Below are 23,872 nucleotides of genomic sequence, written 5' to 3'. Positions count from 1 at the left end.
TGACAGTGTCGGTACTACAAAAGGCTCCTTCCATCTTTCTTTTCTCTGAGAATTTTAATGGCATCTGAAAACCAGCTGGCAGCCTCTTCATTAACCAAATGGGTTGTGATTGAGACCTTGCACCTTATATAACTTTGAGTATATGGATCGATTGGGAGGGTGTTCTTGACAATTATGAAAATTCATTGCAGGAAAAAGAGTTGTTGAATATATAAGGCTGATACTTCTCCCCCAATGAACCAAATAAATATGAGTGAGTGGTGGGTACAGGATAAATAATTGAAATTACAACACTAAGGGGCAAAAATGGCTTTATAGGGTAGTTGAGCTATTTAATAAAATTTACTAGCTAACCATGCCATCTACCTCCAAATTAACCACATTGATTTCTCTGACTTGTTTCATGATTTCTTTGCTAAGTTGACCATGAATTGTATTGCAACTTGATTAGTGGTGTCAACATCTCTCTTTATGGATCTTAAGTTTCAAAAATCTCAAAATCAATGGAAATCAATGGTCCTGAATAGGATATTATTAGTCTAAGGTTTTTCTCAAGATTAATTTTTATGATTACAAAATAAAGGAATTTGATCTAATTTTGTTTTTAAGTCACTTGAATTTAATTTCTATACATTTTTAATCCTTCAAGAGCTAAGGAAGCAAGTGCTTACCATAGGGTTTTCGTCAATGATGAGAACCAAACTTAGTTATCTTTATGTAAGATTGGGGTGCATCAGGATAAGAATTCATTTTGTCATTTTAAAGCATCATAGCTCATCTAAATTAACAAAAATTATTTTTCTATTTTAAAATTTTCGATGAAGAAATGCTTCAAAAGGGAACATATGTTAAAATCAACATATTTATCCTCTTAAGGTTTTCAAAATTGTATAGAGTTATTTAGCCGAGTATTTTCCCTTGTTTTATCCCTTACTATCATAAAAATATATATATATATATATATATATTTCATAAAATCACCAAACCATAGAGGAGATGTTTACAATGGCTTTTGGCTAGTCGAGGAAAAACCTCAACCCTTTAAGCACCGGTTGATTGGTAGTTCAACTTATCAAAGCTAATTATTTTCCAACCACACACTTTGCACCTTTAACAAATTAGTAGAGTGGTTGAAAGTTTGGTTGATTAATACAATACAAAATATGCTTACTAAATATTTTCACATTGATACTCTTATAAAAGAGTCCAATACTTCATTTATAACTAAGAGTTCCAATATTGGAAATTAATGATCAAAAATCCAATTTAAGGGCATTTTTTAGTGTGCCTTATTTAAAAACTTGTATTTTCTACTTGTATACCCTTCAATCCTCATTTTTTTTTTCTTTTAATCTTTGAGCTAAATTTGCAAACTAAGATTGTGTTATATTATTTTTCTCTTGTAAACCTTGTGATAAAGTGTTCAAGTGTATGAGATCACTTGAGGGAAATTGTTGAAGGCCCATTGGAAGCTAAATATGGAACAAAATGAGATTTAACTAATATGTTTATATATTATTATTTTAGTATCCACTATCCTACCCATGTTTTCATTAATATTTATCTATGCATTCAGTATTACATCACTTGCATTGTACATAATTTAGGTAGTATATTAGGAGTTGTATATAAGATCAAAGTATTGGATTCCTTACAAGATGAAAAGTTTTTCACAATTGGTTTTTGAAAATAGGCAATCTATTTAAAGTTATAGTATATTACCTCATAATTGGAAGGATAATTTGTCTTAGTCATTAGGAGAGATTTCCCATTGTGAGTGCATTAGTGCGCATGGTTACACATTGGACATGACTTCATCAAGTTATTATGTTGCATGATCTCTTAATCTTGAAATAATACTAAACTAATGCCAAAGTTTTTTGTGGCTTTAATCTATGGGTGATACCCTAAAGTAGTCATATATCCCCTACAATTGGGTTATTGTTGATTAGGGTAGATGGTAACAAGTATTTTCAATGGAGGCACTGTGATATCTTATTAGATTGAGATAATGTGTGCCCTTAGGTGATCCTAACAACTTGTGATCATAACATTTGTGTTGTTGTAATAATTCTTTAAGTGGGATTTGACATATGTCATTTGTAAACTAGAGTAAGTCAATTGATTACAAAATAGGAGGATTTTAGACTCAAAAATGGTAGAGGCACTCTTGAAAAGTTGATAGTTTTATCTCATTATATTATGAGCATCAATTCATGGAGAGCGTGCATACATTAAATAGTAGGTCATAGACCTAAGAAATTAATTAAACTTGACTTAATGAATTTTTATCTTGATATAATATCATAGAGTACTGAAGTGCAACTCACTCTCTTGAGTAGAGTGTTGAGTCAACTTCAAATTTGGATTATGAGGGGTTAGTATTTTCCTATGGATCCCAATGATTTCCATTCAAACTCATATTCTTTGTTGACACAAAGTTTTGAGGATTTAAGAAGAATTAATCATTTATGTTAATAAGTCTGTTTTGGTAAAAGAGAGAAGTTTTAAAGTAAATCATGATTAATTATTTTAGATTTCTTTTTTTATTGAGATAATTAATTAATTAAAGTCTATTAATGATAATTAATTAGTTAGGATCTAGTCAACTAGATTACGTGACCTAAGCTCAAGTTAAGTCAAAGTTACTTAAGCTCACATAAGAGTCTATATAAACCTTTTAGGTTTTAGGGTTAGATTCTAACTTTTCTAACCAATAGTATTTTAGAAATATAGTCTCCCTCTCTTTCTCCTCTCAAGGTGTGTAGTGACTCTACACATTTGCTAAAGATCGAAGATAGAGCCATTGAATGAAATATTGCAAGATTTTTTAGATCCTTGCATCAATTAGAGTAGGATCTAGGAACATCTAGATATAATGACATGGTTTTTAAAACACCCAAATCTAATTTTTATTGCTTTTGTTGTTGATAGATCTATGGAGCATACACCCTATGATTTGACTATTAATCCAACAATTTATACCTCCAATAGCTAATTGAGTGCTCAACCAACTAGTATGTCTAACAACTATTTTCCAATTGAAATTCCTATAAGAAACTTCAATACTTCGTTATTGCTAAGAATATTGTTGAAACCATGGCTCATAAATCATTTGAGCCTTTGAGAACATTTTTTAGTACACCTTGTTCAAAAACTTATATTTTCTTCTAATGCACCATTCAATCCCAATTTCTTTGTAACCTTTGAGCCAAATTTACAAACTAAGATTTTGCTATATTATTTTTCTCTTGTAAACCCAATGAGAAAGTGTTCATGTGTGTGAGATCAAAACTATATTTCTTTAGATGCTATTGAAGTTGTTGCTAAATTTACGATCAAAACATGTTGCTTTTAGATTCTATTGAAGTTGTAGCTGAAACATGTTACTATTAGAAATCATTTCTAACCATGGATGCTTAAATAGGCTCACCCAAAACCTCTCCAAACACTCAACAAAAAGATGTCATATTCAAATGAACACCCTTTCCTTTGAAAAGGATTGGAGATCAACGTGACTTTTATTCATCTCTATTTTCTCATAATGGCACATGCATGTTTCGATACAAGCCTACCTTGTAGTCCTGATGTTCATGTAATGCATCATCTATTAAGAGCTATGCAGCAACCAACTATTTCTTGACACACATGTTAGTTCTTAAACTCTCTACTAATATTGTTTGTGTTGAACTTGCTACATTGATCACAATCAATTCAACTTTACAGGTAGTTGTCTCAAGGATTATGTGGGCAAAGCAGTGTCACCTTTCCCCCTTGTAACCAACATATAAATGGTATCTTCTATCAACTGCATCTCATCTTCATTTAATTTAAAGCTTTTTAACTAGGTTTGCCTGCTTACGTGATGGTACGGGCAGCATGTTGATCAAGATCAAGGCGAATAATGTAGGGTTTGACAAAGGAACCACAATATAAATACTTGCCAACCTTGATCCCACTCGACACCATTGACAATTCAGGATCAAAATAATGGGCAATCGGTTTTCCTTCTAAATCAACTGCCAAAATCCCACCATTTTTCTCGATATGTGGCCTTCCAATGTACCTCTCCAAGATTGCCATAACTTTTCGAATTGAAGGATACTTGAGTGCCAAGTCCCAAAGACCTTTAGTCCCCTATCAAGTGGGCCAATAATTTTGAAGGTATCATAGTTAGCATACAATAGGAATGACCTATTGGGAGATGTAGACTAAGGAGAAAATTGAATTACCGTGGCTAATGCAATCCAATAATGACCTTCCTCGTTATATAAGATGTTGTCAGGCATGCCAGACAAATTATCAATAAACTTTTCCACGGATCCCTTTCTCTTGCCTTGTATATAATATTTTGTAAACCTTTTCCTATAATTATATTATCATAGATAAGAGTGCGTTTAGGAGTGATTTTAAAAACGTTTATAACATTTTTAACAATTTAATGATAAAATTTTTTAAATATTAAAAATATTATAAATGTTTCCTAGAATCACTATTAAACGTGCTCTAATTCAAGTATGGTAATTTTAGAAGTGATTATTAATTTTATCCATTTTCTTTTGCACATCAAAGCCTCAATTAATGTTAGCACGTGTGAGTGAGAAACATGCATGAGAGTTTGCAGAAGACCACAGAAGTCTGATCAGGTGAGACGACAAAACCATTAGCAAGGTAAAGATCACGTAAAAGCACTATAGTCTCTTGAGTCGATGGATCAAAGCTCAGTAGTCTACCATGGGGCCTACCCTCCAATATCTCCCATATGAACTCTATCAACCCGTATTTATAGGAAGCATCCGTAAAATAAATCATACCATCAACAGCTACATCGATCTACAACGTTCGTTTGTTTGAATTTTAGGCCTTCAGCCTCATCGGTCAATAGTTTCACCACACCATCTCCACTTATCTCCAATAGACCCTGCCACATAGGAAAATTCTTTGAACTTTTGATTCAGGTCGATAGATCATAGGGCTGATGATAAACTTGAGAAAAATAATGGTTCTTTCTATTTTTATTTTGTTTTTTCCTAGTGTCCATAATGCGTTGTTGTCAAAATCAGAAAAGAACCCTGACGACGACAAAGTCAATAGAGTGAGTTGGAGTTAGTAGTTGCCAATGGGATTGGTTGCTTGCCGTCTTAAACCATCCACATATCGACAGCAACCCATGAGCTCATATTCGTCTATTTCACCAGCTCTGATTGTGATTAATTAATTAAGGGGGCGTTTGGACCGCCATTATTGGAGTATATCATGTCACTTATTTTTCAATAAAAATACCACTTATTAATTTATTATTATTCTTTTTGGTTTTTAAATGATAATTATCTTGTCTCTTTTCCTTCAAATGTAGGAAAAAGACAAAAAACCTATAGAAAAGTAAGTGTGGCAGAGAAACCCATTTTGACCTTTTCGGCATCGGCGACGAGAACTTCGCCAGCTCGACCGAGAGCGACGCCGAGAGGTCTTCCACCGGTGAAGGCCCAGTTATGGACGACCGAGTTGGCAGGCGACTCGTTCAAGGTGACTCGCTTGACCCAGCCATCAGCACAGCCTGTGTAGATTAGGTGTGAGTTGGTGTCATAGGCAATGTCCTCTGGGCCCAACAGATTCTCCTGCCCAATCATCTCAGAACCTTGCAGCATACGAAGGTTGAGCTTCGGCACAGGCATGGGTTCCTGCGAAAACTCGTGAGTGGGCAGAGAAGCTGGATCAAAGGAGTCGAGTTGGTAGAGAAAGATGGCCGCTGCAACGGGAGTAAGAATCAAGACGAGAAGACCAAAGGACCATGATGAGCTCCTCCTAGTCGTGCTAGTATCGGAAGGTTTTGACTCAGCCATCGGTGACTCGGTGAGTCTCCACAGACGAAGGGGCAAAAACAGGGCCACTCACCAATTTGGGCAATTAAAGAAGCGGGTTGGCAACTTGCTTGTCTTAATAGCCACGATATAATATCTTTGTTATTTATCAGGTTATGTTTGGAGCCCTCAAAATTTGAGAGAAAACACGAATAAAAAATAAAGAGGAATAAAATAAAAATAAAAATTAATAAATTATTTTTATATGTTATTTTAAATTTATTTTAATTTTTAATATAAAAACTAAATAATTTAAAAATATATTAATTTTTAACTATATATATATATTTTTTATATAATAGATAAGAAGATAATTTTTTTTAATATATATATATATATATTTTAAAATTTTGGTACTTTCTGAAACCAAGCATAGGCTCAAACTATGTGGATCCTCTTGTCACTTTATCAGTCGTGTAAATGAAAAGGGGTTGGAAAAATTCCAATCCACGTGCTGCTTTATCATTATATCTGGATCTGATTTGGGGCGTTTCTCTAATAATATATACCATCTCATATTAAAATAAAACTAAACTTGAAATGATGGGACAAGAGAGAGACAAACGAATTGTATAAAGAAAATGTCGCTTTGTGTTTATACAATATTATCTCTGTACTTATACATGCGTATCAGACGAAGACTAAATTGGGGTAGATTTAACCAGACAAAAGTGCCTCCTTATTGGCTCATACACAGGTCAAGTCCCACAACGATATCCTGGTGGTTACTATTTGAAATCGCAAAATAAGGACAGGAAAAATCGAAGTAAAGATGAGAACAGCAACCGTATATGGATGGACACTTGGCAATATAGATAAAAAGAAATGCTCTAGAGAAAACAAACAAACGAAGAAACAAATCTACATCTCAATGTCAGCACGGTTGATCACCTCCTCTTGGAGGGGCAACTTAGTTGATTAGTTTAGGTGGGGTTTGTTTTTTACTTAATTTTAAATATAACCTTAATTTTTAATAGTGTTAAATATTAGGTTGTTTGTTGTTGTAGTATTTTATTTTAATTAAGTATTAAAAAATAAAAAAAATCAATATGTTATTTTTTCTATTTAGAAAAACTATATATTTTGGTTTTTTCTATTCAGTAAAAAGTTTATAATAGGTCATGAAAAAGTAATAAAACAAATAAACTAAATTCTGAAAACAAATTACTTTAAGCAAAAAACCAAAAAAACAAACACTAGAGAGTAACTCTAGTTGATTGACACAATCCAATCAAAAGTAACTAAATCTAATATTTGTGATAGGAGTTGAACAATCATTTTTAATATTGAAATTCTTAAGACAGTTTTCTCAATCCAAATTTAATTAAGGTTAAATTCAGATAAATGATTCAACAACTTGAGATCTAACTTTAACTGGAATTAATATTTTATTATACATTTCAAAAATAATTTTAAAGAAAAATTGTCAAATTATTTTATTTTATTGAAAAATGAAATAGATTTATTTTTCCTTTTTATTATTATCTTGAAATGTTGTGTGCTTTATTATTTAAATTGCATGTCTTTTGAATAGAGGTCAGAAAGGTTTCTACATCCTAAGATCGGGTAGCCTCTGTTTTCCAGATATCAGCATTACTCATCTCAAGGTATGTGTTATGTCTACTAACCTCTGTTTTCCAGATATCAGCATGCAAGAACCACCATGGACCATTTTTAGACAATAATCTGAAAAGAACAAGACATAGGTGCAGTGAGAACAAACAGGAAAACTCAGATTGCTATCACTATCACTGGATAAGGATAAGAATACCAAGGCAACCTAAACACTGAAACTTAGGGAAAAAGAAATGAGAAACAAAAACAAAATCTGTGCCCTACAAACCAAGAAATCAATCGTTCTCTATGTTCAATGAGTCTTATATGTGTCATGAGCTAGGGAATTGAAATCAACTTGAACATTTAGTCATGATTTTGGGAAGTGAAATATAGAACAGTAGTGCAGTGGAAGCTTTCCACCACTGTTGAAAGAGAAGAATAAAGATAAAATTATTCACACGTAAAAGTAGACAATATCTGCATCCATAGAGATAAAAAACAGATCTATTTTATCATTAATGAATTTTAAAATAGACACAAATCTTGAGTCCTAAAACAATCATATGTTTCCTCTTCCTAGGATTTACAACCTTAACCGGAGTCCTCTTCATAGGACGTTACATACTCTTCCTTATATCCCTATATATCGAGTATAGACTTTGAATGTTTACCTTAATTATAACTTATTTTCCCCTCATACCAAGAATATTAGTAGAAATATTTTTAAAAATTTTCTTTATCTTACACAAACCTAGTTTTAGAAGTAAAAATATTTTGAATATGTATTAAATAAAAATTTGAGGCCAACACTGTCGACCTTGGTTAAGATTCTGTGAGAGGTCAATTTTCTCTCTTCTGAAACACAGCTCCATCGTACATGTATCATCTTTGCACATGTCTCATCGGTGCACAAAACTCCTTGCAGTCATTCAGTGAACTCTACCTAGAAATTTGTCTGAACCACGTCAACTAAAGTTTTAAGTTTTAAATAAAGGAATATCAAATGTCTTCAATCCTAGATCCAAATGCTTGATGTTCCAAATCTTTACTTTGCACCACACCTCCCTCTTGCACCATGAGAACTCCTTGTAGTAAAGCAAGCTGTGGCAATAATCTTGGTGACATTCTTGAGATTGACAGTTCTCAATAAGGAGGAAATTACACATAATACAGGAGGACGGCAGACAAATTCTCTGCTTGTAGATTTTTAATTGTCACCACTAGAATCTTTCCTCCATTCCTTATTGAAGATCATTCCATATTTGCTGTCTTTATACTTCGAAACTATATATGCTCATAATTTTAATGAGAAGTGTGTTATTGCTTTATTTTGAATTTTGTGTTATTTGCATGTTTATGGAATAAAGCCCTAGAGCTCATGGCTCATAGTTGCCAAAATTTTCCTTAGCGCCCCTATCTAATAGTCACTATGCAAACACTTGCTCTTGCATGCATTTAGTTTCTGTCAAACTTGATCACCCAAATTATTTATTGTGGAAAAACCCAATCTTTACTAAACCTTCATAGTAACGATTTGATAGGTTTTGTTGCTGGGAGCAATGCTTGCTCAAATCAGTTTCTTCTAGATGCTCAAATGAAGTCTATAGCCTCTCTCAATCTGAAGCATGCTACACAGCAAAGACATGATCAATTTTGTTGAGTCGGCCTTTTTCTACAAGGAGTGAATAGGTACTGCTGCAAGTTTTGGGTCTTACCACATTTCGGAGAAGAGTGGCTTTCCATTGAAAAGAAATGTTCTTCTCACGGCAAAGTTCATGTAATGCAACTCAAGTAACAATTGCAATAAGCTAAGTGTCAGCCCCTTGACCCAATGATGAAGTAAAAGGGCCTCATGGGTAGGCCTTGCACCCATGAGGATCCTAGGAGGGAAGCAAGGAAAGCCTAGAGTTTTGGTGGTTCAAGCCCTAGGAAGAGAAATGAGGAGACTTGCTTAAGCCGCTTGTAGGCCACACACGCATCAGATGCGCACCAGGCGCAGGCCTCACGCGCACCAAACATGCACTAGGCGTAGGCCGCATGCACACCAAGCGTGCACCAAGCACAGGCCGCATGCTCACCAAGTGTGCATCGGACAAGCACTGTGCGTGTACCAACCACATGTCCACACATCCGCATGCGCATCAGCCCTGCACCCGCGCACACACTCAGTGTACGTCCTGCACACTTGGGACGATGGTGATGCGTAGATGGAGGACATCTTGAGAACAACCCGTAATGCTCTTTAAGAGGAGGGTAGGTGACTCAAGGGGTTACCAAGGATAAGCCTTGACCGCACCAAGGAGGCACCATGGCACGACCTTGGGCATGCCTAGGACGCATGGATGACACTATAGCGCACACACATGGGCTCCACGACATGTGTGGTGTACACCCTGTGGCCGCAACGAAACGGGGCCAGGTGCGGCCTACCTTCTTCCCGCGCTGGCACGAGGACGCCTAAAGACTTGTGCACTGAGCCAGTTGGAGAAGCCATGGGCGCAATGCCATGGCATTAGACATGCAAGTGACTTAAACTCATGATGCCTATGCATGGCACAAGGGCGCAATGCCCTGTGCACGAGGATGGAACAACCATGGGCGCAATGCCATCAGTGGCTAGCCAGGAAGCTCTAAGGCAGAGGGCAAGATTAGTGGTGCATGACATGTGCAAGGCAATGGTGAACCTTGACTAACAGAGGGAGCTTGACACATGCCTTGGGCCATGGGCACCTTGACATGGCACGGGCTCGAACATCAGTGTGATGAAGACATGTTGATGCGTTAGATACACTTGATCAACTGGGGGATCCTCAATGCTGGTTCAAAGGTTTTGATTAGAGAAACCTTGGTGGGCACCCATTCATAGGAAGTACCTTGTGGGGAGGGGGCATCTTGTTAGGGGGATCCATTAAGCAGTTGACCTGTGAGAAGTAGCTTAAAGCAGCAGTGGCCAACTAGTTGGGGCAGCTGGGAGGATGATCAGGGCAGCACCTAAAGAAGGCAAGAGCTAGACTCAGCAACAAGGAACTGGCAGATAGATGAGAAGCTAGTGGTTGGTGTGAAGGGGCACCACGGTTCAGAGGGGGTGTCTCCAGTTGGGTGGTTATGGGTGGTTATATAACCACCAGCAGGCTCCTCTGGTTTGAAATTTGAAAGAAAACTGTAGGCTAGGTGTTATAAAAACCTCCCTACGTCTCAGAGACAACGTATGAGAATGTTATTGAATGCTTAGGGGGTAAAGCATTGTAATCTCTGACTCTTGTAAAGTGTTGAGACACTTTGAAAAGTTTTGTATCTTGTAGTTGATTGGAATAACACAAGTTGGGAAGCATTCCCGTAATTGTTGCTTTGGCCTGTTTACGCTGCTTTTATAAGGCTTAAAGGGGAAGGATGGGTAAGAAAGGGTTCTTAACACCACACACTCAGAGAATAATTTAGAATGATTTTCAGGGGTGTGTCACTAAGGTGGTGTTTGTTTTTTTACTTAATTCTAAATAGAATTTTAATGCTTAATAGTATTAAATATTAGGTTGTTTGTTTTTATAGTATTTTATTTCTGTTAAGTATTAAAAAGTAAAAAAAACTAATATGTTATTTTTTCTATTTGGAAAAAGCTACATATTTTTAGCTTTTTCTATTTAGTAAAAAGTTTATAATAAGTCATGAAAAAATAAAAAAACAAACAACCTAAATTCTGAAAACAAATTGCTTTCAGCAAAAAGCCAAAAAACAAACACCACTTAAGTCTCTTTCAATTTTTGATTATCTACAACACATAAAAAACCATTTCAAATAACTTTACAATAGTTAGCTCTCCTGTAGAAAAGAGATGATTTAGTACTCGTGATCCTCAATGGTCCTGGGTGTGACTATGATTCTTTCAAGACCTTTATCAATATATGATCTGTTCCAGTTAGCATTTGTTGAGTTATATATATGGATTACTTATTAGACAAGAAATTAATATTGAACACACTTCAGGATATTTGTCATCAAATTCTTCTACTATTGCATTTGTTTCAACTAAAGGATGTGCCTCCTAAAAACACAAACATAGTAATTTTCAATTAATGGCCCAATCCCTCTAATGTAGATATTGTCCCTTCTGAGCCAATGAGCCCTAATATCTTTAAAATGCATCTACATGGTTAAGAGATGATGTAGATATTATATGTTCTAGGTCAATGAGCTCTCACAGCTTTAAAACGCATTTACATGGTTAAAAGGAGTCCACTATATATATAGTGTCAAAGACTTTTTCGTCTAACCAATATGGGATATCAAAATCCCCCCATGAAGACACAATGCCCTTGTGATGTCCTACAAGATTGTGAGTCAAACAAATAAACATTCCTTAAGGGACCAAACAAAGTTCCACACCAAGTCCAAGGATTGGCTCTAATATAATTCGTTAATGGCCTACTCCCTCCAATGTAGATATTGTTTGCTTTAGGCCGATGCACCCTCATGACTTCAAAATATATCTACATGATTAAGAGGAGTACACTACATATATAGTGTCAAAAACTTTTTTCCCTAATCAATGTGGGATATCACATTTCGTGGGCAAGGTCAAGGGTATGGACAGAACTTATCCAACTTTCTGTTATAAAGCTAGTCCACCTCAATCAACTAATTATGGGGTACCTTCTAAATCAGAAACCATGTGCCAAATCTGTGATCTTCCTGGGCATTCTGCACTTGATTGTTATTATCACCATAACTACTCATTTCATGGACATAGTTACCCACAATTCTGGTCCCAATCTTATTGACCATTCATGGTATATTGACAGAGGTGCCATCAACCATGTGACATCAGATTTGGCCAACTTATCTACTCATTCAGATTATTCAAGTCCGAATCAAGTTGTTGCAGGTAACAGTCTAGGTTTTTCTATAACTCATAATATTTACACTACCTTATCTACTTATTCTCATGATTTTTGTTGCACAATATTCTTTGTGTTCCACGGATACAGCTTAAATCTTCTTTCTGTCCAAAAATTCATTAAGGATAATAATTATACTTTTGAATTTCATATATTTGGGTTTGGCTCTTTTGCAAGGACTGAATTACAGGGAGATGCTTTTCTGCAGCATAATTAACAATGGTCTCCATCGACTTCCAGTCTCCAGTGCCCATATTCAGTCTTCATTACTTATGTCCTTATCTAAATCATTGCCTTACATTTTCATTCGTTGGGGAACATGTGTCTTCAATCTCTGGCACAATGGACTTTTATCCTCCCCAATGTCTGTTGTACTTCCTCATGTCTCACAGCCCACTCCCACTTTCTAGAACTGTAGCCATGCCAGTTGTTCCTCATGTCAGCAATGTTAAAGTGAGTGCTTAGTTTTTAGAGCATCTAATTTCCAAACATCTTCTCCTATAGAAATTCTTAATATTGATTTTTTTTTTACAAGTAAGCACATATAATAACAGAAGGCTAAAAAGCCGCAAAGCATACAGGGAGTATACGAGGCGACTATGGCCTCCCAACCAAAAAACAAAACACCCCAACCCCTAATTGGAGGCTAACCACTACAAGAAACCTATTAAGGAGTTCGACTCCATACCAATGTACACTTTAGCCTAACCCCAAATATCACACACAAACGAAGTTTTTAACTTCTGAACTGCTAACCACCCCCCCCCTAAAAGCTAGCCTATTCCTATCATTCCAAATTGTCCAAAAAATGTACAGCGGAATGGACTTCCACAATTTTTTCCTTTTTTTCCCCACAAAAGAGCCCTTCCAGCTACATAGAACCTCCTTTACAGATTCTGGAAAGACCCACTGAACACCACACAACACAAGAATGATATCCCACAACCCTCTTACCACTGTACAATGAATTAAAATATGATTAATTGTTTCCTCTTCACACCCACACAAGAAACAACGGTTAGGAAATTGTCACCCTCTTCTCTGAAGCCTATCAAGAGTGAGGACCTTCCCCCATGCGGCTTCCCATGCAAAAAAAAGCAATTTTGGTTGGAACTCTGTCCACCCAAACATTGCTATAAGGGAACTCAGCGACAATAGGGCTTGCCAACACACTGTACGCTTTCTTGACTTTAAACAGCCCGTCACCTCCTTCCTTCCAAATCACTGAGTCTTCCTCCAAAGTTACTCTATACTCCCTCAACTCAACCAACAAATTGCCCACCATATCCAACTCCCAGTCATTAAAGGCCCTTAAAAACCTTAAATTCCACCCTCCTTGACCAAAATTCTGATCCCATGTTTCCTCCACTGTGACATTCCTTTGGGCAGCCATGGAAAAGAGGTTCGGGAAACTTTGGGACAGCACATTATTCCCACACTAAAGATCTGTCCAAAATCTGATTTTATTGCCTTTTCCCACCTTGAACACCATATTTTCCCAACACCAAGCGGACTCCTTCAAAATCTCCTTCCAAACTCCTACTCCAAACACCCCATTTGCCTTCCTTGTCCTCCATCCAAATTCCTCTTGCCCATACTTTGCCTCAAGCACCTTCTTCCAAAGATCCTCCTTAGCATGCGCAAACCTCCAAATCCATTTGCCTAGAAGAGCTTTGTTCAAACAATCAAGCTTCCTTAATCCCAACCCTCCCTTTTCTTTATCCGCGCACACCACCTCTCACTTGACTAAGTGTGCTTTTTTCCCCCCATTGACCCCTCCCCACAAAAAATCTCTTTGTAGCTTTTCAAGTCTCCTTGCCACTAATTTTGGCATATGGAACAACGACATTTGATACAAGGGAATGCTGGCCAACGTACTCTTTATAAGAGTGATTCTCCCTCCTTTGGATATATATTGGCGTTTCCAAAGGGCAAGTCTCCTCCTCACCTTCTCCTCCACCCCATCCCACACGGAAATGGCCTTATTAGACGCCCCTAGAGGCAGCCCCAAGTATACAGCAGGCAACTGTCCCACCCTACACCCTATTTCAACAGCCATTTCTATGACTTTACAATAATAACAAACTTGAATTAAAATCTATCAATGCATTTTTATCGGTTATATGGGTAATGTCTACATCAATGAACATGTCACATATGATGCGAATTTATTTCCTTTCTTGCATTCTAATGTCACCCAAGTACTTTCTCTTCAGCATTCTCTTCTACCATTGTTCTTCCTCCAGTTGTTATTAATCATTTCAGAGAATCTGCTTCCCTTAAGGCCACAATTTGCTGTTCTCTATATTCTTTAGGCCATCTTTCCACATGTTCCTTCCCTTATGAACAGAACTTGACCTTATGTTTGCACCCGGCTTGAGTCCTTACCTAAATATAAGTGACCGTTATCTAGTCTCTACATCTGCTCTTACATTTGAATCTCTTTCTACCATTTCACATCCTGCTCCTACTCATCTTATGGTGATCCATACTCAAACTAGCAAACAAAAGAACAAAGTCTAGACTATCACCCATCCTCTACTTCTTTTAACCAGTATAGATGTTACAAATCCCCTTGAACCTACTTGCTATAGCCAAGCTTTGAAAAGTCTTGAATGGTTTGATGCAATGACCACTGAATTTAATGCTTTTATTAAAAATGGCACATGGCCTTTGGTTCTATAAAGCTTAAAATGTTTCCAGTTATCACAGCGTTTATCTAATAAAGAAAAAGGTTGATGGTTCAATTGCATTTTTAGAGCTTGACTTGTGGCTAAGGGATTTCAACAGAGAGGGTCTTAATTATTTTGAGATGTTCAGCCTTTTGTTAAACCTAGCACAATCTGGATTGTTCTTACTCTTACTGTACCATATGATGATCGATTAGCTAACTTTATGTACAAAATGACTATTTGCAAGGGAATTTGACCAAAGAGGTATACATGTGACAACCACCTAGATTTGTTGATCCTCCCTCTCGAAATCATGTCATGTCATCTTTGTAAGACAATTTATGGGTTTAAACATGTGAGTGCCATGCTAGCTCCAAACTTTTCCATTTCATTCTCCCGTTTTCAAGTTTCTCAACTTTCCTTTGTATTTCTTATTTTCCCCTATTTATTTATAAACCCTAACCAGATTGGCACTTCCCTTTCCATTTCTTATTTTCCTCAATTTCTTTTTGAACATCCAACCACTATACATATACAAAGGAAAAACAAGAGAAAGCAGAAGCATAACCTAAGAAAGACCAAACAATTTGGAAATTCTGTTGTGTTGGGTAATTTTACCACATTGTCGATTTTTTATTTGTTTTTGAAGATTTTGCTTTGTGAGTTTTGCTCATTTCCAGATTTTTAACGTGTGTGCCATGGTTTAGTAGTTGTATTAATTTTTTTCTTTTCTTCAATTTGTTCGATTTTTTGGCTTTATGGGTTTTGATGGTTAGTGTGGGTTTGATCATTTGGTTGGGTGTTATATGTGTTCTTGGTTCAGTGCATTGATTTTTGTTTGTTTTTTGAGATTTTTGTTTGTGGGTTTTGTTTATTTCCAGTTTTGTGCTCATTTCCAATCTGAATATGGGTGTTGTGTTAAGTAGTTGTATTGTTATTTTTTCTTAAATTTGTTTCATTTTTTTTACTTTATGAGTTTTTATGGCTAGTGTGGGTTATTTGGTCGGTTCTCGGTTCAAGGCATTGGTTTCTATGTAAAAGAGGTAACTAATGCTTGTAAGTGTGGTACAGCCACAACCTTACCAGAGAAGAAAACCACAAGATTCAAACATTTATTATTTTCTCAAATCCCACCCACTCTTTCGTTATTTCTCTCCTCCATCTCTCTTACTTTTTCTCTTTCATCACTTGTGCATGTATGGATGCTTTCCTTGAGATATTAATGTTTCTCCCACTTTCAAATTTTCATTTGGTTTCTAACTTTAATCCCAAATTTTATTTATGGTTATAATAATATATATCAACTATCTATTATTTAGAACTTTGCACACATCTCTGTGTAAATAAACAGTTAAAATAATAAAATTCTTTACAACTTTATAGACACATAAAATTACATTTTTTTTTTTGATAGATAATATATCTTTTTACTAATTAAAGATTATATTTTTTTTATTTAATAAAGTAAAAAACATTTGTAGTTTAATATGGTAATACTAAAGATGAAAATGAAATCTTTTAAGTTTTATTTATTGATTATATATAATCCTAACTTATTATAAATATTTTTACTTTTAAAATTATATAAATTATTTATTTATAATATCATGTTACTATCACAATCCGGCAACTCAACTACTGATATGATCATTGAACTATGAATTGATAGCTTTTTTAATTTTATGATTAGTACTGTGGTAAAAAAATTATAAGTGTTTTCAAAACATTAGATTACTGATAAAATTAAAAATTTTGACTCTTCTTATATACATAAAATATATAAAAATAAAATTTAACTTAAACAAATATTACTAAAACATTCCAAGTCTATTAAAATAAATAAAATAAAAAACGAATAAGATATGTTAGATAATTTTTTTTTTTTTTAAATTTGGATATAACTATAAATGTGATTTTTGTTATTTAACACCAAACCCAGTACAAGAGTCTTATAATTATTAGCTTAGAATCACTCATACATAAAAGATGATAGCGCAATGACTTTTATCTTATGTGAAAGGAGTGTGGAAATAGTGTTGCCCTCTTATCTATTTGTTGTGCTTGTCCCTTTATAATTGATTTATTTTTCATATTTTTAAATTGAATAATTTTAATGGTAGTACTTTTTTTGTTTCTAGTTTGAAAATAGAACTTGTAACAATAAATTTAAGTCCCCTTAATCCTATTAGTACATACATACATGCATACATATGTATATAGTGAATTGTTTTTGTTCATTGATATTCTTTTGTTTTTGTTTATGTGAAGGCAATTATGTCTAATTCTATAGTGGAAGTGCTATGTTTTACTCGAATGGAATAATTTTGAGGACAGAAATAGATTTGAGATATATTGGAAAAAATATAGAGATTGAGCCTATAGATGTGCTTATTGATACAACTTTTTGGAGTTGTTGAACATGATATATGGCATCATTGGTGTTGATAGACACAACCAATTATTACTCATCAAAACTAAAGGGATCCCATTTTTGCACGTTATAGAACTTTAAAGTAAAACTTGATAGTCCAAAGTACCTAGATGCTAGGCATCTGAAGCATTATTGTAAAATTAAGTATTTAAGGATCTATCACATATAAAAGCACTACCACTAATTGAAGACTACAATACACTACCGTGCTGCATATACAAAGAAAAATACAAGAAATAACCAATTCACATCATGTTTTCAACAGCAGATCTAGAAGTGAGAGATCAGGTTTTTTATTGAGAATTAAAGTATTTGAGGATTCTAATAAGTTATTGAACCTCTAGAGCCACTAGACACTTCTTTGTCACACATGCAAGAGCAGCAATGTATTATTACCTTTTTTTTTTATAGGTAAAGGAAAATTCATTAAAAGCCAAAGAGGCTAAAGAAAGAGTATACATGGAGTATACCAAGATACAAAAGAGCAAAAGACAAAAGGGCAAACAAGCCTGACCTTTACTTGGTAGCTAACCAATCTACAAAATCTATCAAAGAGAAAGTGTGTTCCTCTATATACACCCTAGCCCAATTAAGCAATGTATTATTACCTAACAACTAAAATTCAAACCAAAATAAAAACCTTTTAGTCACTGTATCAAATATGAGGAGGCTGTCATAAAGTGAAAAAATCATTAGAGATGGTTGCCTAAATAGATTAAGATTGTAAACATTGCTAATGGATAGACAAGAAAAAGGAACTTGGCATAATGCAACAAAGTTTACCTCAAATATCCAGCCACAATGCGCAAGCCCATGAAAAGAGTCAAACCCAACCACACTCCTGAGAGGCCAATGATAGAAGTAGCATAAAACAGAAATGCAGAAGAAATCGCTCCCACCACCATCTGTAAATCATTTGTAAAAATGTCATAATGCTTTAATATGTATGATAATCAAAATCTTATCTAAATGTTAAGACATCTTTAGAAGGTTGCTTACCATAGAGCCAGCTGCATATAAGAAGTCTGAAACGCCATAATGGAGACCATCAAAGACATAAGCAAGAGCATTGACAGGTTGACTGGCACTAACAAACTGTACCAGATTTAGATGGAAGTTCATAAAAGAAACATGAGTGAACATATCAAGGGACAAAGATATTGATACATACCAGTAACCCAGATCTAACAATATCTAGTACTTCTGCATCTTTAGTAAATAAGGTCGCCAGAGAACCAAAAGACACACCCAGAATGACAGCTAGAGAAATGCCAGTGAATAATCCTGTCTGGAGGAAAATGAAGTGACAATCTAAAAACCAAAATAAATCAACACAACAAAAGGCCCAGATATTTAAATGACAAATGACAACAAAAAATCAAATTCCAAACGAAATTTAACTCAGATATTATGGAGAGATGTGCAAGAATAAGTCACCTTTAAAGCAGAATAAGTCATTTCTTTAACTGCGCTATAGTCCTTTTTGGCAAAAGAACTTGCAATAAGAGCCTGCAAATAATAAAAGATTTTAGGAGAACACAAACCTAATTGTGTGAACATGTCAATAGTCAATTTCCACCACAAAAAGTACAAAATTACTGTAAAGTGGCATGCAATAACATGAACAAGAAGACCTGAAGCTGACTTTAGACAAAATACATGGTGCATGAAATACATAGCAATGGAACTAAACTTGAACATAAACTAATTTAGGCAGTAAGGACTTCTGAGATTCGTACTGCATCCACAGGTGAAAGTCCCTTAATCTAAAATTGCACAGCACCTTCATCTCCTTGCCAATGAAAGAGAGACAGATAGAACTTTTACTACATGATGAGCTGTAGATTATCTCATGTTACATGGGGTATGCATGTGGTATGTGGAAAGGGAACAGGTACTGGTATACAGCTTACCCTAGAATGTGGTACAATGGTGGCAGACTTACATAGATCATTTCATTAGAAGTTAGAATTAAAGGGTTGTTCCAAACTACAAGATTGTTTCTCTTTTCATTCAATAAAAGACGAGTACCAAGCATTCTCTAAAATGCAAAATTTGCCCTAGGTGAACTATATAAGCGCACAGCATCAACTATTTCTTTTTTCTTACAGATTGCTAGATTACTAGCAGCATGTAGTAACCTTGAGATTGCCCAAACATATTAGTATCATCGTAGATTACAAGCATGTAATTGACATTAAGACATTAGATGAGAAGTAGAGGGGTTAAAGAAAAATGTATTGAAGATGACACAAAGGAAAAAATTGAAATTGGAAAATGTTTACCTGAGCAGATCCAGCAAGGGCATCTGCAAGGAGAGATACAGATAGCCACACTTGCAAGCATATCTGGTGAGCAGCCATGGCTAATGGGCCTTGACGAGCGGCCATTGATGTGCTGAAAGTTATGGTCATAACAGAAGCTAGAGTTCTCCCAAGAAGAAAACCACCTAAACCAAAGGAATTATATTGAAAAAACAAAAAGAAAAAATAAAAATAAAATAAAAAAGGAAAGGAAATTAACATTTTGCATTGCTACAAAATTTCCCAGGCTCTAGGAGAAGGTTGCTCCAAGAAATAGATATTTACACATTAAAAATCCGTGCTTATTTACCATATGATTTTAGATTCAAACATGAAACTTTAAACAAAATCTAATATCTGAAAATGATTGACTGTACATGTGTCATTTTTTTATGTGTATCTAACTTCCTGATTTTCTTATGGTATATCTTTTATAGATACCAAATTAGGGCAACTAAACAAAAGATAGAATAGGAATACTAGAGGAATTACTTTGTTATTCCACAGAGCATCATATAGATAATGAAAGATGCCCTAAATGCTAATCCAACAATTGGAAACAATCTAATCACCACAGCAAAGACAGAGAAAAGGATTTTACCAATTTATTTATATGATTTAAGAAGTGCCACAAGATTTCAGCTAGACCAGTTATTCCAGAAACAAACACTCACCAGATCTCAAATAGCCACCCAAATGCAAGTTTTTCAGGTTGGGAATCCTTAACACAGTCCTCTTATTAAGATACCAGATCATCAAAAAGGTGACAATGTATCTGAAAATTTTGAAATGACACTGTTAGTGCTAAGTACAATTTAAAGCAGAAGACAGGTGAAACAGTTGAAGGACGTACTGAGATGCAACAGTGGAAATGGCTGCACCAGCTACACCCAAGCGAAAATAATATATAAGTATAGGAAAGAAAAATATAGCTGATAAATTGCCAATTCCTGCACATCAAACTTCTACATGTCAGTGAGATTAGAGGGGTAGAAAGAACAACTAAAAGTAATGATGATAAAAAAAAAAGGGGGGGAATATTGTTTTGGAGGTATGCAAGTAGGAGGTAGTGATTGATGCTTGTATTTTAACCTAGGTGCTGAAAATAATTCTTAATCAGATGACCTTAACAGGCCTTTCTTTGTAATAAACTGAGAGGGTAAACCTCTTGCCTAGACAAAAAACAGGGGTCTTTGTATCCTTGAACCCACGAAAGATGCCTTGAATGACCATAGAAACTACAACTGCAGGAGTGCCAATTGCTCTAAGGGAAAGAAAATGTTCTGCTGGAATGCGCATAGATGATTCCTGTCAAAGATTGAGTTGTAGCCTTTTATGAAACAATCCTCTAGTTAACAGGAAACAATGTATGTGGAAATAACTAAAATGGAAAGGTGTGATTTGTAAAAACAACATATCAAGACAATATATCTATAGTGGCAGCAAGATGAAGAATTTGGAAGTTACTATGCATTATGTAATTTATTAGTAAACATAGACAAGATTATGGCGGTGATTCACTGAAATTTTATATAATATATATGAATACTACTTACTGATGATATGCCCATTGTGTTGAGAAAGAGTCCAGATCCCAAATACAATGCTGCAGCCTCAAAAACACCAATTCCAACCGCTAAAACTAATGCTGTAGAGACCGACGGCAGTAGTTTCTTTACCTCTGTTTCATCAAGGGGCATACCATGGTTAATTTCATTATGACAACCTTTATCTGTATACCAATAATCTCAAACTCAAGAAGGAAAATTTAATGCAAATGCATGCCTTTTATCTTCTTTTTTCTCCTTAAAATATGCCTACCCTCAGTATGTCATGTCCAAATTAAAGTTCAAGAAAACCCCTCTCATATCTATTTGGTTTCACCTGAAGTAGATTCCTTGCTTGCATTCCTCGAGACATCTTCAGCCACAAATGAAGTTGCAACACTGAGGAGAGGAATGTTGAATACCTTGGATATAATGTTGAAAATTGATATGGCAACACCCGCTGATGCCAACTCCAAGGGACCTATTCAGTAAAATTAAGAGAATTTTAAACCTAAAAATTCAGTGAATGGGGGTAGGACAAAAATTCAACAAAAAATTTTATTTGAAGGAAGCTAGAATTAATGCAAGGATTTGCAAAATGATAAAATAGAATGAATAAGTTAGCAATAAATGACTATTAAAACCCCAGAATCAAAGTCCTCTGTCAGAAGTACAAGGCAACCGGCCAAGGGAAACAGTATTAACATGAGTTAGATCCCAACAAAAGTCTGTACATGATGCATGTATAGTTACCTTGTGGAAACCAAACACATGGAAACCTACCTTGTAAATCATACAAGGGAATGGCTCTCCATTTTTAACAACTTCAGATATGTTAAACTATCCATTGCCCCTAATAATATAACCCTACCAAACTTCTTGAGCCAGTTGTCGTCCTGAATAAATGCCACCTAGCTTTCAATGTGACTACAACAGAAACTGCCACTAAGGACTTAAAGAGGATTTTTTTTCCCCTTTTAAAGTCAAGACCCTATTTACAATACCTAAAAAAATCTGGAAGTTAGTTGAATATAGAAGTCAGACCAATCATATGAAAATCAATTATGACCACATTCAGTTCGAACGACCTATATGCTTTGACGATCACAAGAAACAAGCAAAGACATGAAAATAGGAACTCTGGAAGAAGAAACTTATAAAAGAGCACTCGGACCTCTCAAGTATAAAATTTGTGTAAAATTTATGCCACTCAAATTTATAAAATCAGCCCTAATAAAACCCACAAGCATCAGAAAGCAATCTTACTGCTTAGCATTTGAAACAAAGGAAAGCAAGAAAATCTCACCCAATCTTCCAATATAAGCTGTTTCCATCAATTGTGCTAGAGGCTCAATTGCTTGTCCAGCAATTGCAGGTACAGAAAGCTTTATAAGCTCAATTAGAGGACGTGATTCACTAGTAGAAGTCCCACTGACTTCCCTGGAAAAATTCAGAATGTTAATAGCTAGGAAATACGAATCATAAAACAAATAATATTCAGACTTTGCATGAAATCCAGATCTTTCAGGATAGTATACCAAATCAAATTAGTTTGAAAGGATTATAAATTCCTCTGTCTTGTTTCATTGCCAAGAAAGCACATGAAATTTTGCTAAAGCAAATTCCTATATACAGTCAATGGTGTTAAGTGCAAAGTCTTACAAGATTCCCTCGCTTGAACATCTTCTTTTAGAAGCCAACCTCTCATCCTTGTTAGAACGGAAGAATCCATGATCCAGACTATGTTGATTACAGGTCAACCTCCAACTCTTACCACCATATTTGGATCTCAACCCTCTTCCGTCACAAGCTGTAAGATACCGGTAATGACGAACTTGAATGAAGGTTTCTATAGACACTTCCCTGTCATTCTTTATTGCTCTTGTTTCACATTTTTTTCCAGGAATTCCACAAATGAGTGAACCATAAGTTTGAGCCACCGTCATATTGGCCAGAATTAAGTTACCAGTCATGATTCAGATGTAAGATCCGAGACCAAACAAGAAACCCAGAGTTAGGCGTATCTCTAAAGTATCCTTTCAAAACTCCTTCTATTGCTTGATTTCATAATGCCTTCGAGGAATGCGGAGAGAACAGGTGAAGAATCTGAAAACGGACACTGAGGAAACGGGAGAAAACAAAGAAACTCGCAATGATCTTAAAATTTTAACGAATTCGAGAAAACTTAAATTCTACTCAACACTGAAGACAGCTTGTCATCGTTCGGAAGCTGAAGCGACAATGTAGAAGATGACAGACTCAAGAAGTTTCTTCCATTTTCTCAGAAACCAAACTGATGGCCCCTTTTAATGCTCGAAATTATACTTTTAAGTTTGCATCACGCTTTAAACACCAAGCAGTGGGGCTCTTGTCCTCACTCCTCATAGGTGTCATGTGGGTAAGAACCCACATTAAATATATAGGTATGGGCAGATAGGTTTGAAAATTTGTTCTCACTAAATGTCACCTTTTTATTTTTTTTTTAGGTTTTTCTGTTTGAAAAATAGTGAGAGTTTGTTTGGTGTATATATTTTATAACAGTTTTTTATTCTTCAAAATAAAAATGATATGATAATCAAAAATCATTTTTTACTTTTTATTTTTAAAAC

At 35.2% G+C, this 23,872-nt stretch overlaps 2 protein-coding genes and 1 pseudogene across 4 annotated transcripts; all 3 read right to left on the bottom strand.

Moving 5' to 3' along the window:
• Positions 1 to 3,835: 3,835 nt before the first annotated feature.
• On the bottom strand, positions 3,836 to 4,301 carry LOC117913141 (protein STRICTOSIDINE SYNTHASE-LIKE 5-like). Its single transcript, XM_034828079.1, has 2 exons — positions 4,233 to 4,301; positions 3,836 to 4,137 (listed from the first exon to the last, which is right to left on the bottom strand). The coding sequence occupies exons 1-2, from the start codon at positions 4,287 to 4,289 to the stop codon at positions 3,859 to 3,861; spliced, it is 336 nt and encodes a 111-aa protein (XP_034683970.1). The 5' UTR covers positions 4,290 to 4,301; the 3' UTR covers positions 3,836 to 3,858.
• Positions 4,302 to 4,553: 252 nt separating this feature from the next.
• LOC117913140 lies at positions 4,554 to 6,022 on the bottom strand (annotated as a pseudogene).
• Positions 6,023 to 6,396: 374 nt separating this feature from the next.
• On the bottom strand, positions 6,397 to 23,596 carry LOC117913139 (protein DETOXIFICATION 45, chloroplastic-like). 3 transcript variants are annotated; one of them, XM_034828077.1, is made up of 14 exons: positions 22,926 to 23,596; positions 22,570 to 22,703; positions 21,601 to 21,744; positions 21,273 to 21,397; positions 20,889 to 21,024; positions 20,570 to 20,666; positions 20,391 to 20,491; positions 19,699 to 19,862; positions 18,851 to 18,922; positions 18,585 to 18,701; positions 18,413 to 18,508; positions 18,197 to 18,318; positions 7,433 to 7,547; positions 6,397 to 6,589 (listed from the first exon to the last, which is right to left on the bottom strand). In XM_034828077.1, exons 1-14 carry the CDS (start codon positions 23,234 to 23,236, stop codon positions 6,587 to 6,589), a joined length of 1,737 nt encoding a protein of 578 aa, XP_034683968.1. In that variant the 5' UTR covers positions 23,237 to 23,596; the 3' UTR covers positions 6,397 to 6,586. The 3 variants fall into 3 exon arrangements, with proteins under 3 accessions (XP_034683968.1, XP_034683969.1, XP_034683967.1); XM_034828078.1 differs by having other exon boundaries at positions 7,490 to 7,547; positions 22,926 to 23,595; XM_034828076.1 differs by lacking the exon at positions 6,397 to 6,589 and having other exon boundaries at positions 7,315 to 7,547.
• Between the last annotated feature and the right edge of the window lie 276 nt (positions 23,597 to 23,872).

The sequence above is a fragment of the Vitis riparia genome, chromosome 4 (genome assembly GCF_004353265.1).
Source record: "Vitis riparia cultivar Riparia Gloire de Montpellier isolate 1030 chromosome 4, EGFV_Vit.rip_1.0, whole genome shotgun sequence".
NCBI lineage: Eukaryota > Viridiplantae > Streptophyta > Magnoliopsida > Vitales > Vitaceae > Vitis > Vitis riparia.
This window is presented reverse-complemented; position numbering and strand designations above follow the sequence as displayed.

Coding starts and splice junctions, on each gene's coding strand:
- LOC117913141 (XM_034828079.1), bottom strand. CDS start 4,289: ATGCCTGACAACATCTTATATAACGAGGAAGGTCATTATTGGATTGCA. Junction 4,138..4,232: donor ATTGGATTGCATTAGCCACG/GTAATTCAATTT, acceptor CCCACTTGATAG/GGGACTAAAGGTCTTTGGGA.
- LOC117913139 (XM_034828076.1), bottom strand. CDS start 23,236: ATGACTGGTAACTTAATTCTGGCCAATATGACGGTGGCTCAAACTTAT. Junction 20,492..20,569: donor ATTTCCACTGTTGCATCTCA/GTACGTCCTTCA, acceptor CAAAATTTTCAG/ATACATTGTCACCTTTTTGA. Junction 18,509..18,584: donor TTGTTAGATCTGGGTTACTG/GTATGTATCAAT, acceptor AATCTGGTACAG/TTTGTTAGTGCCAGTCAACC.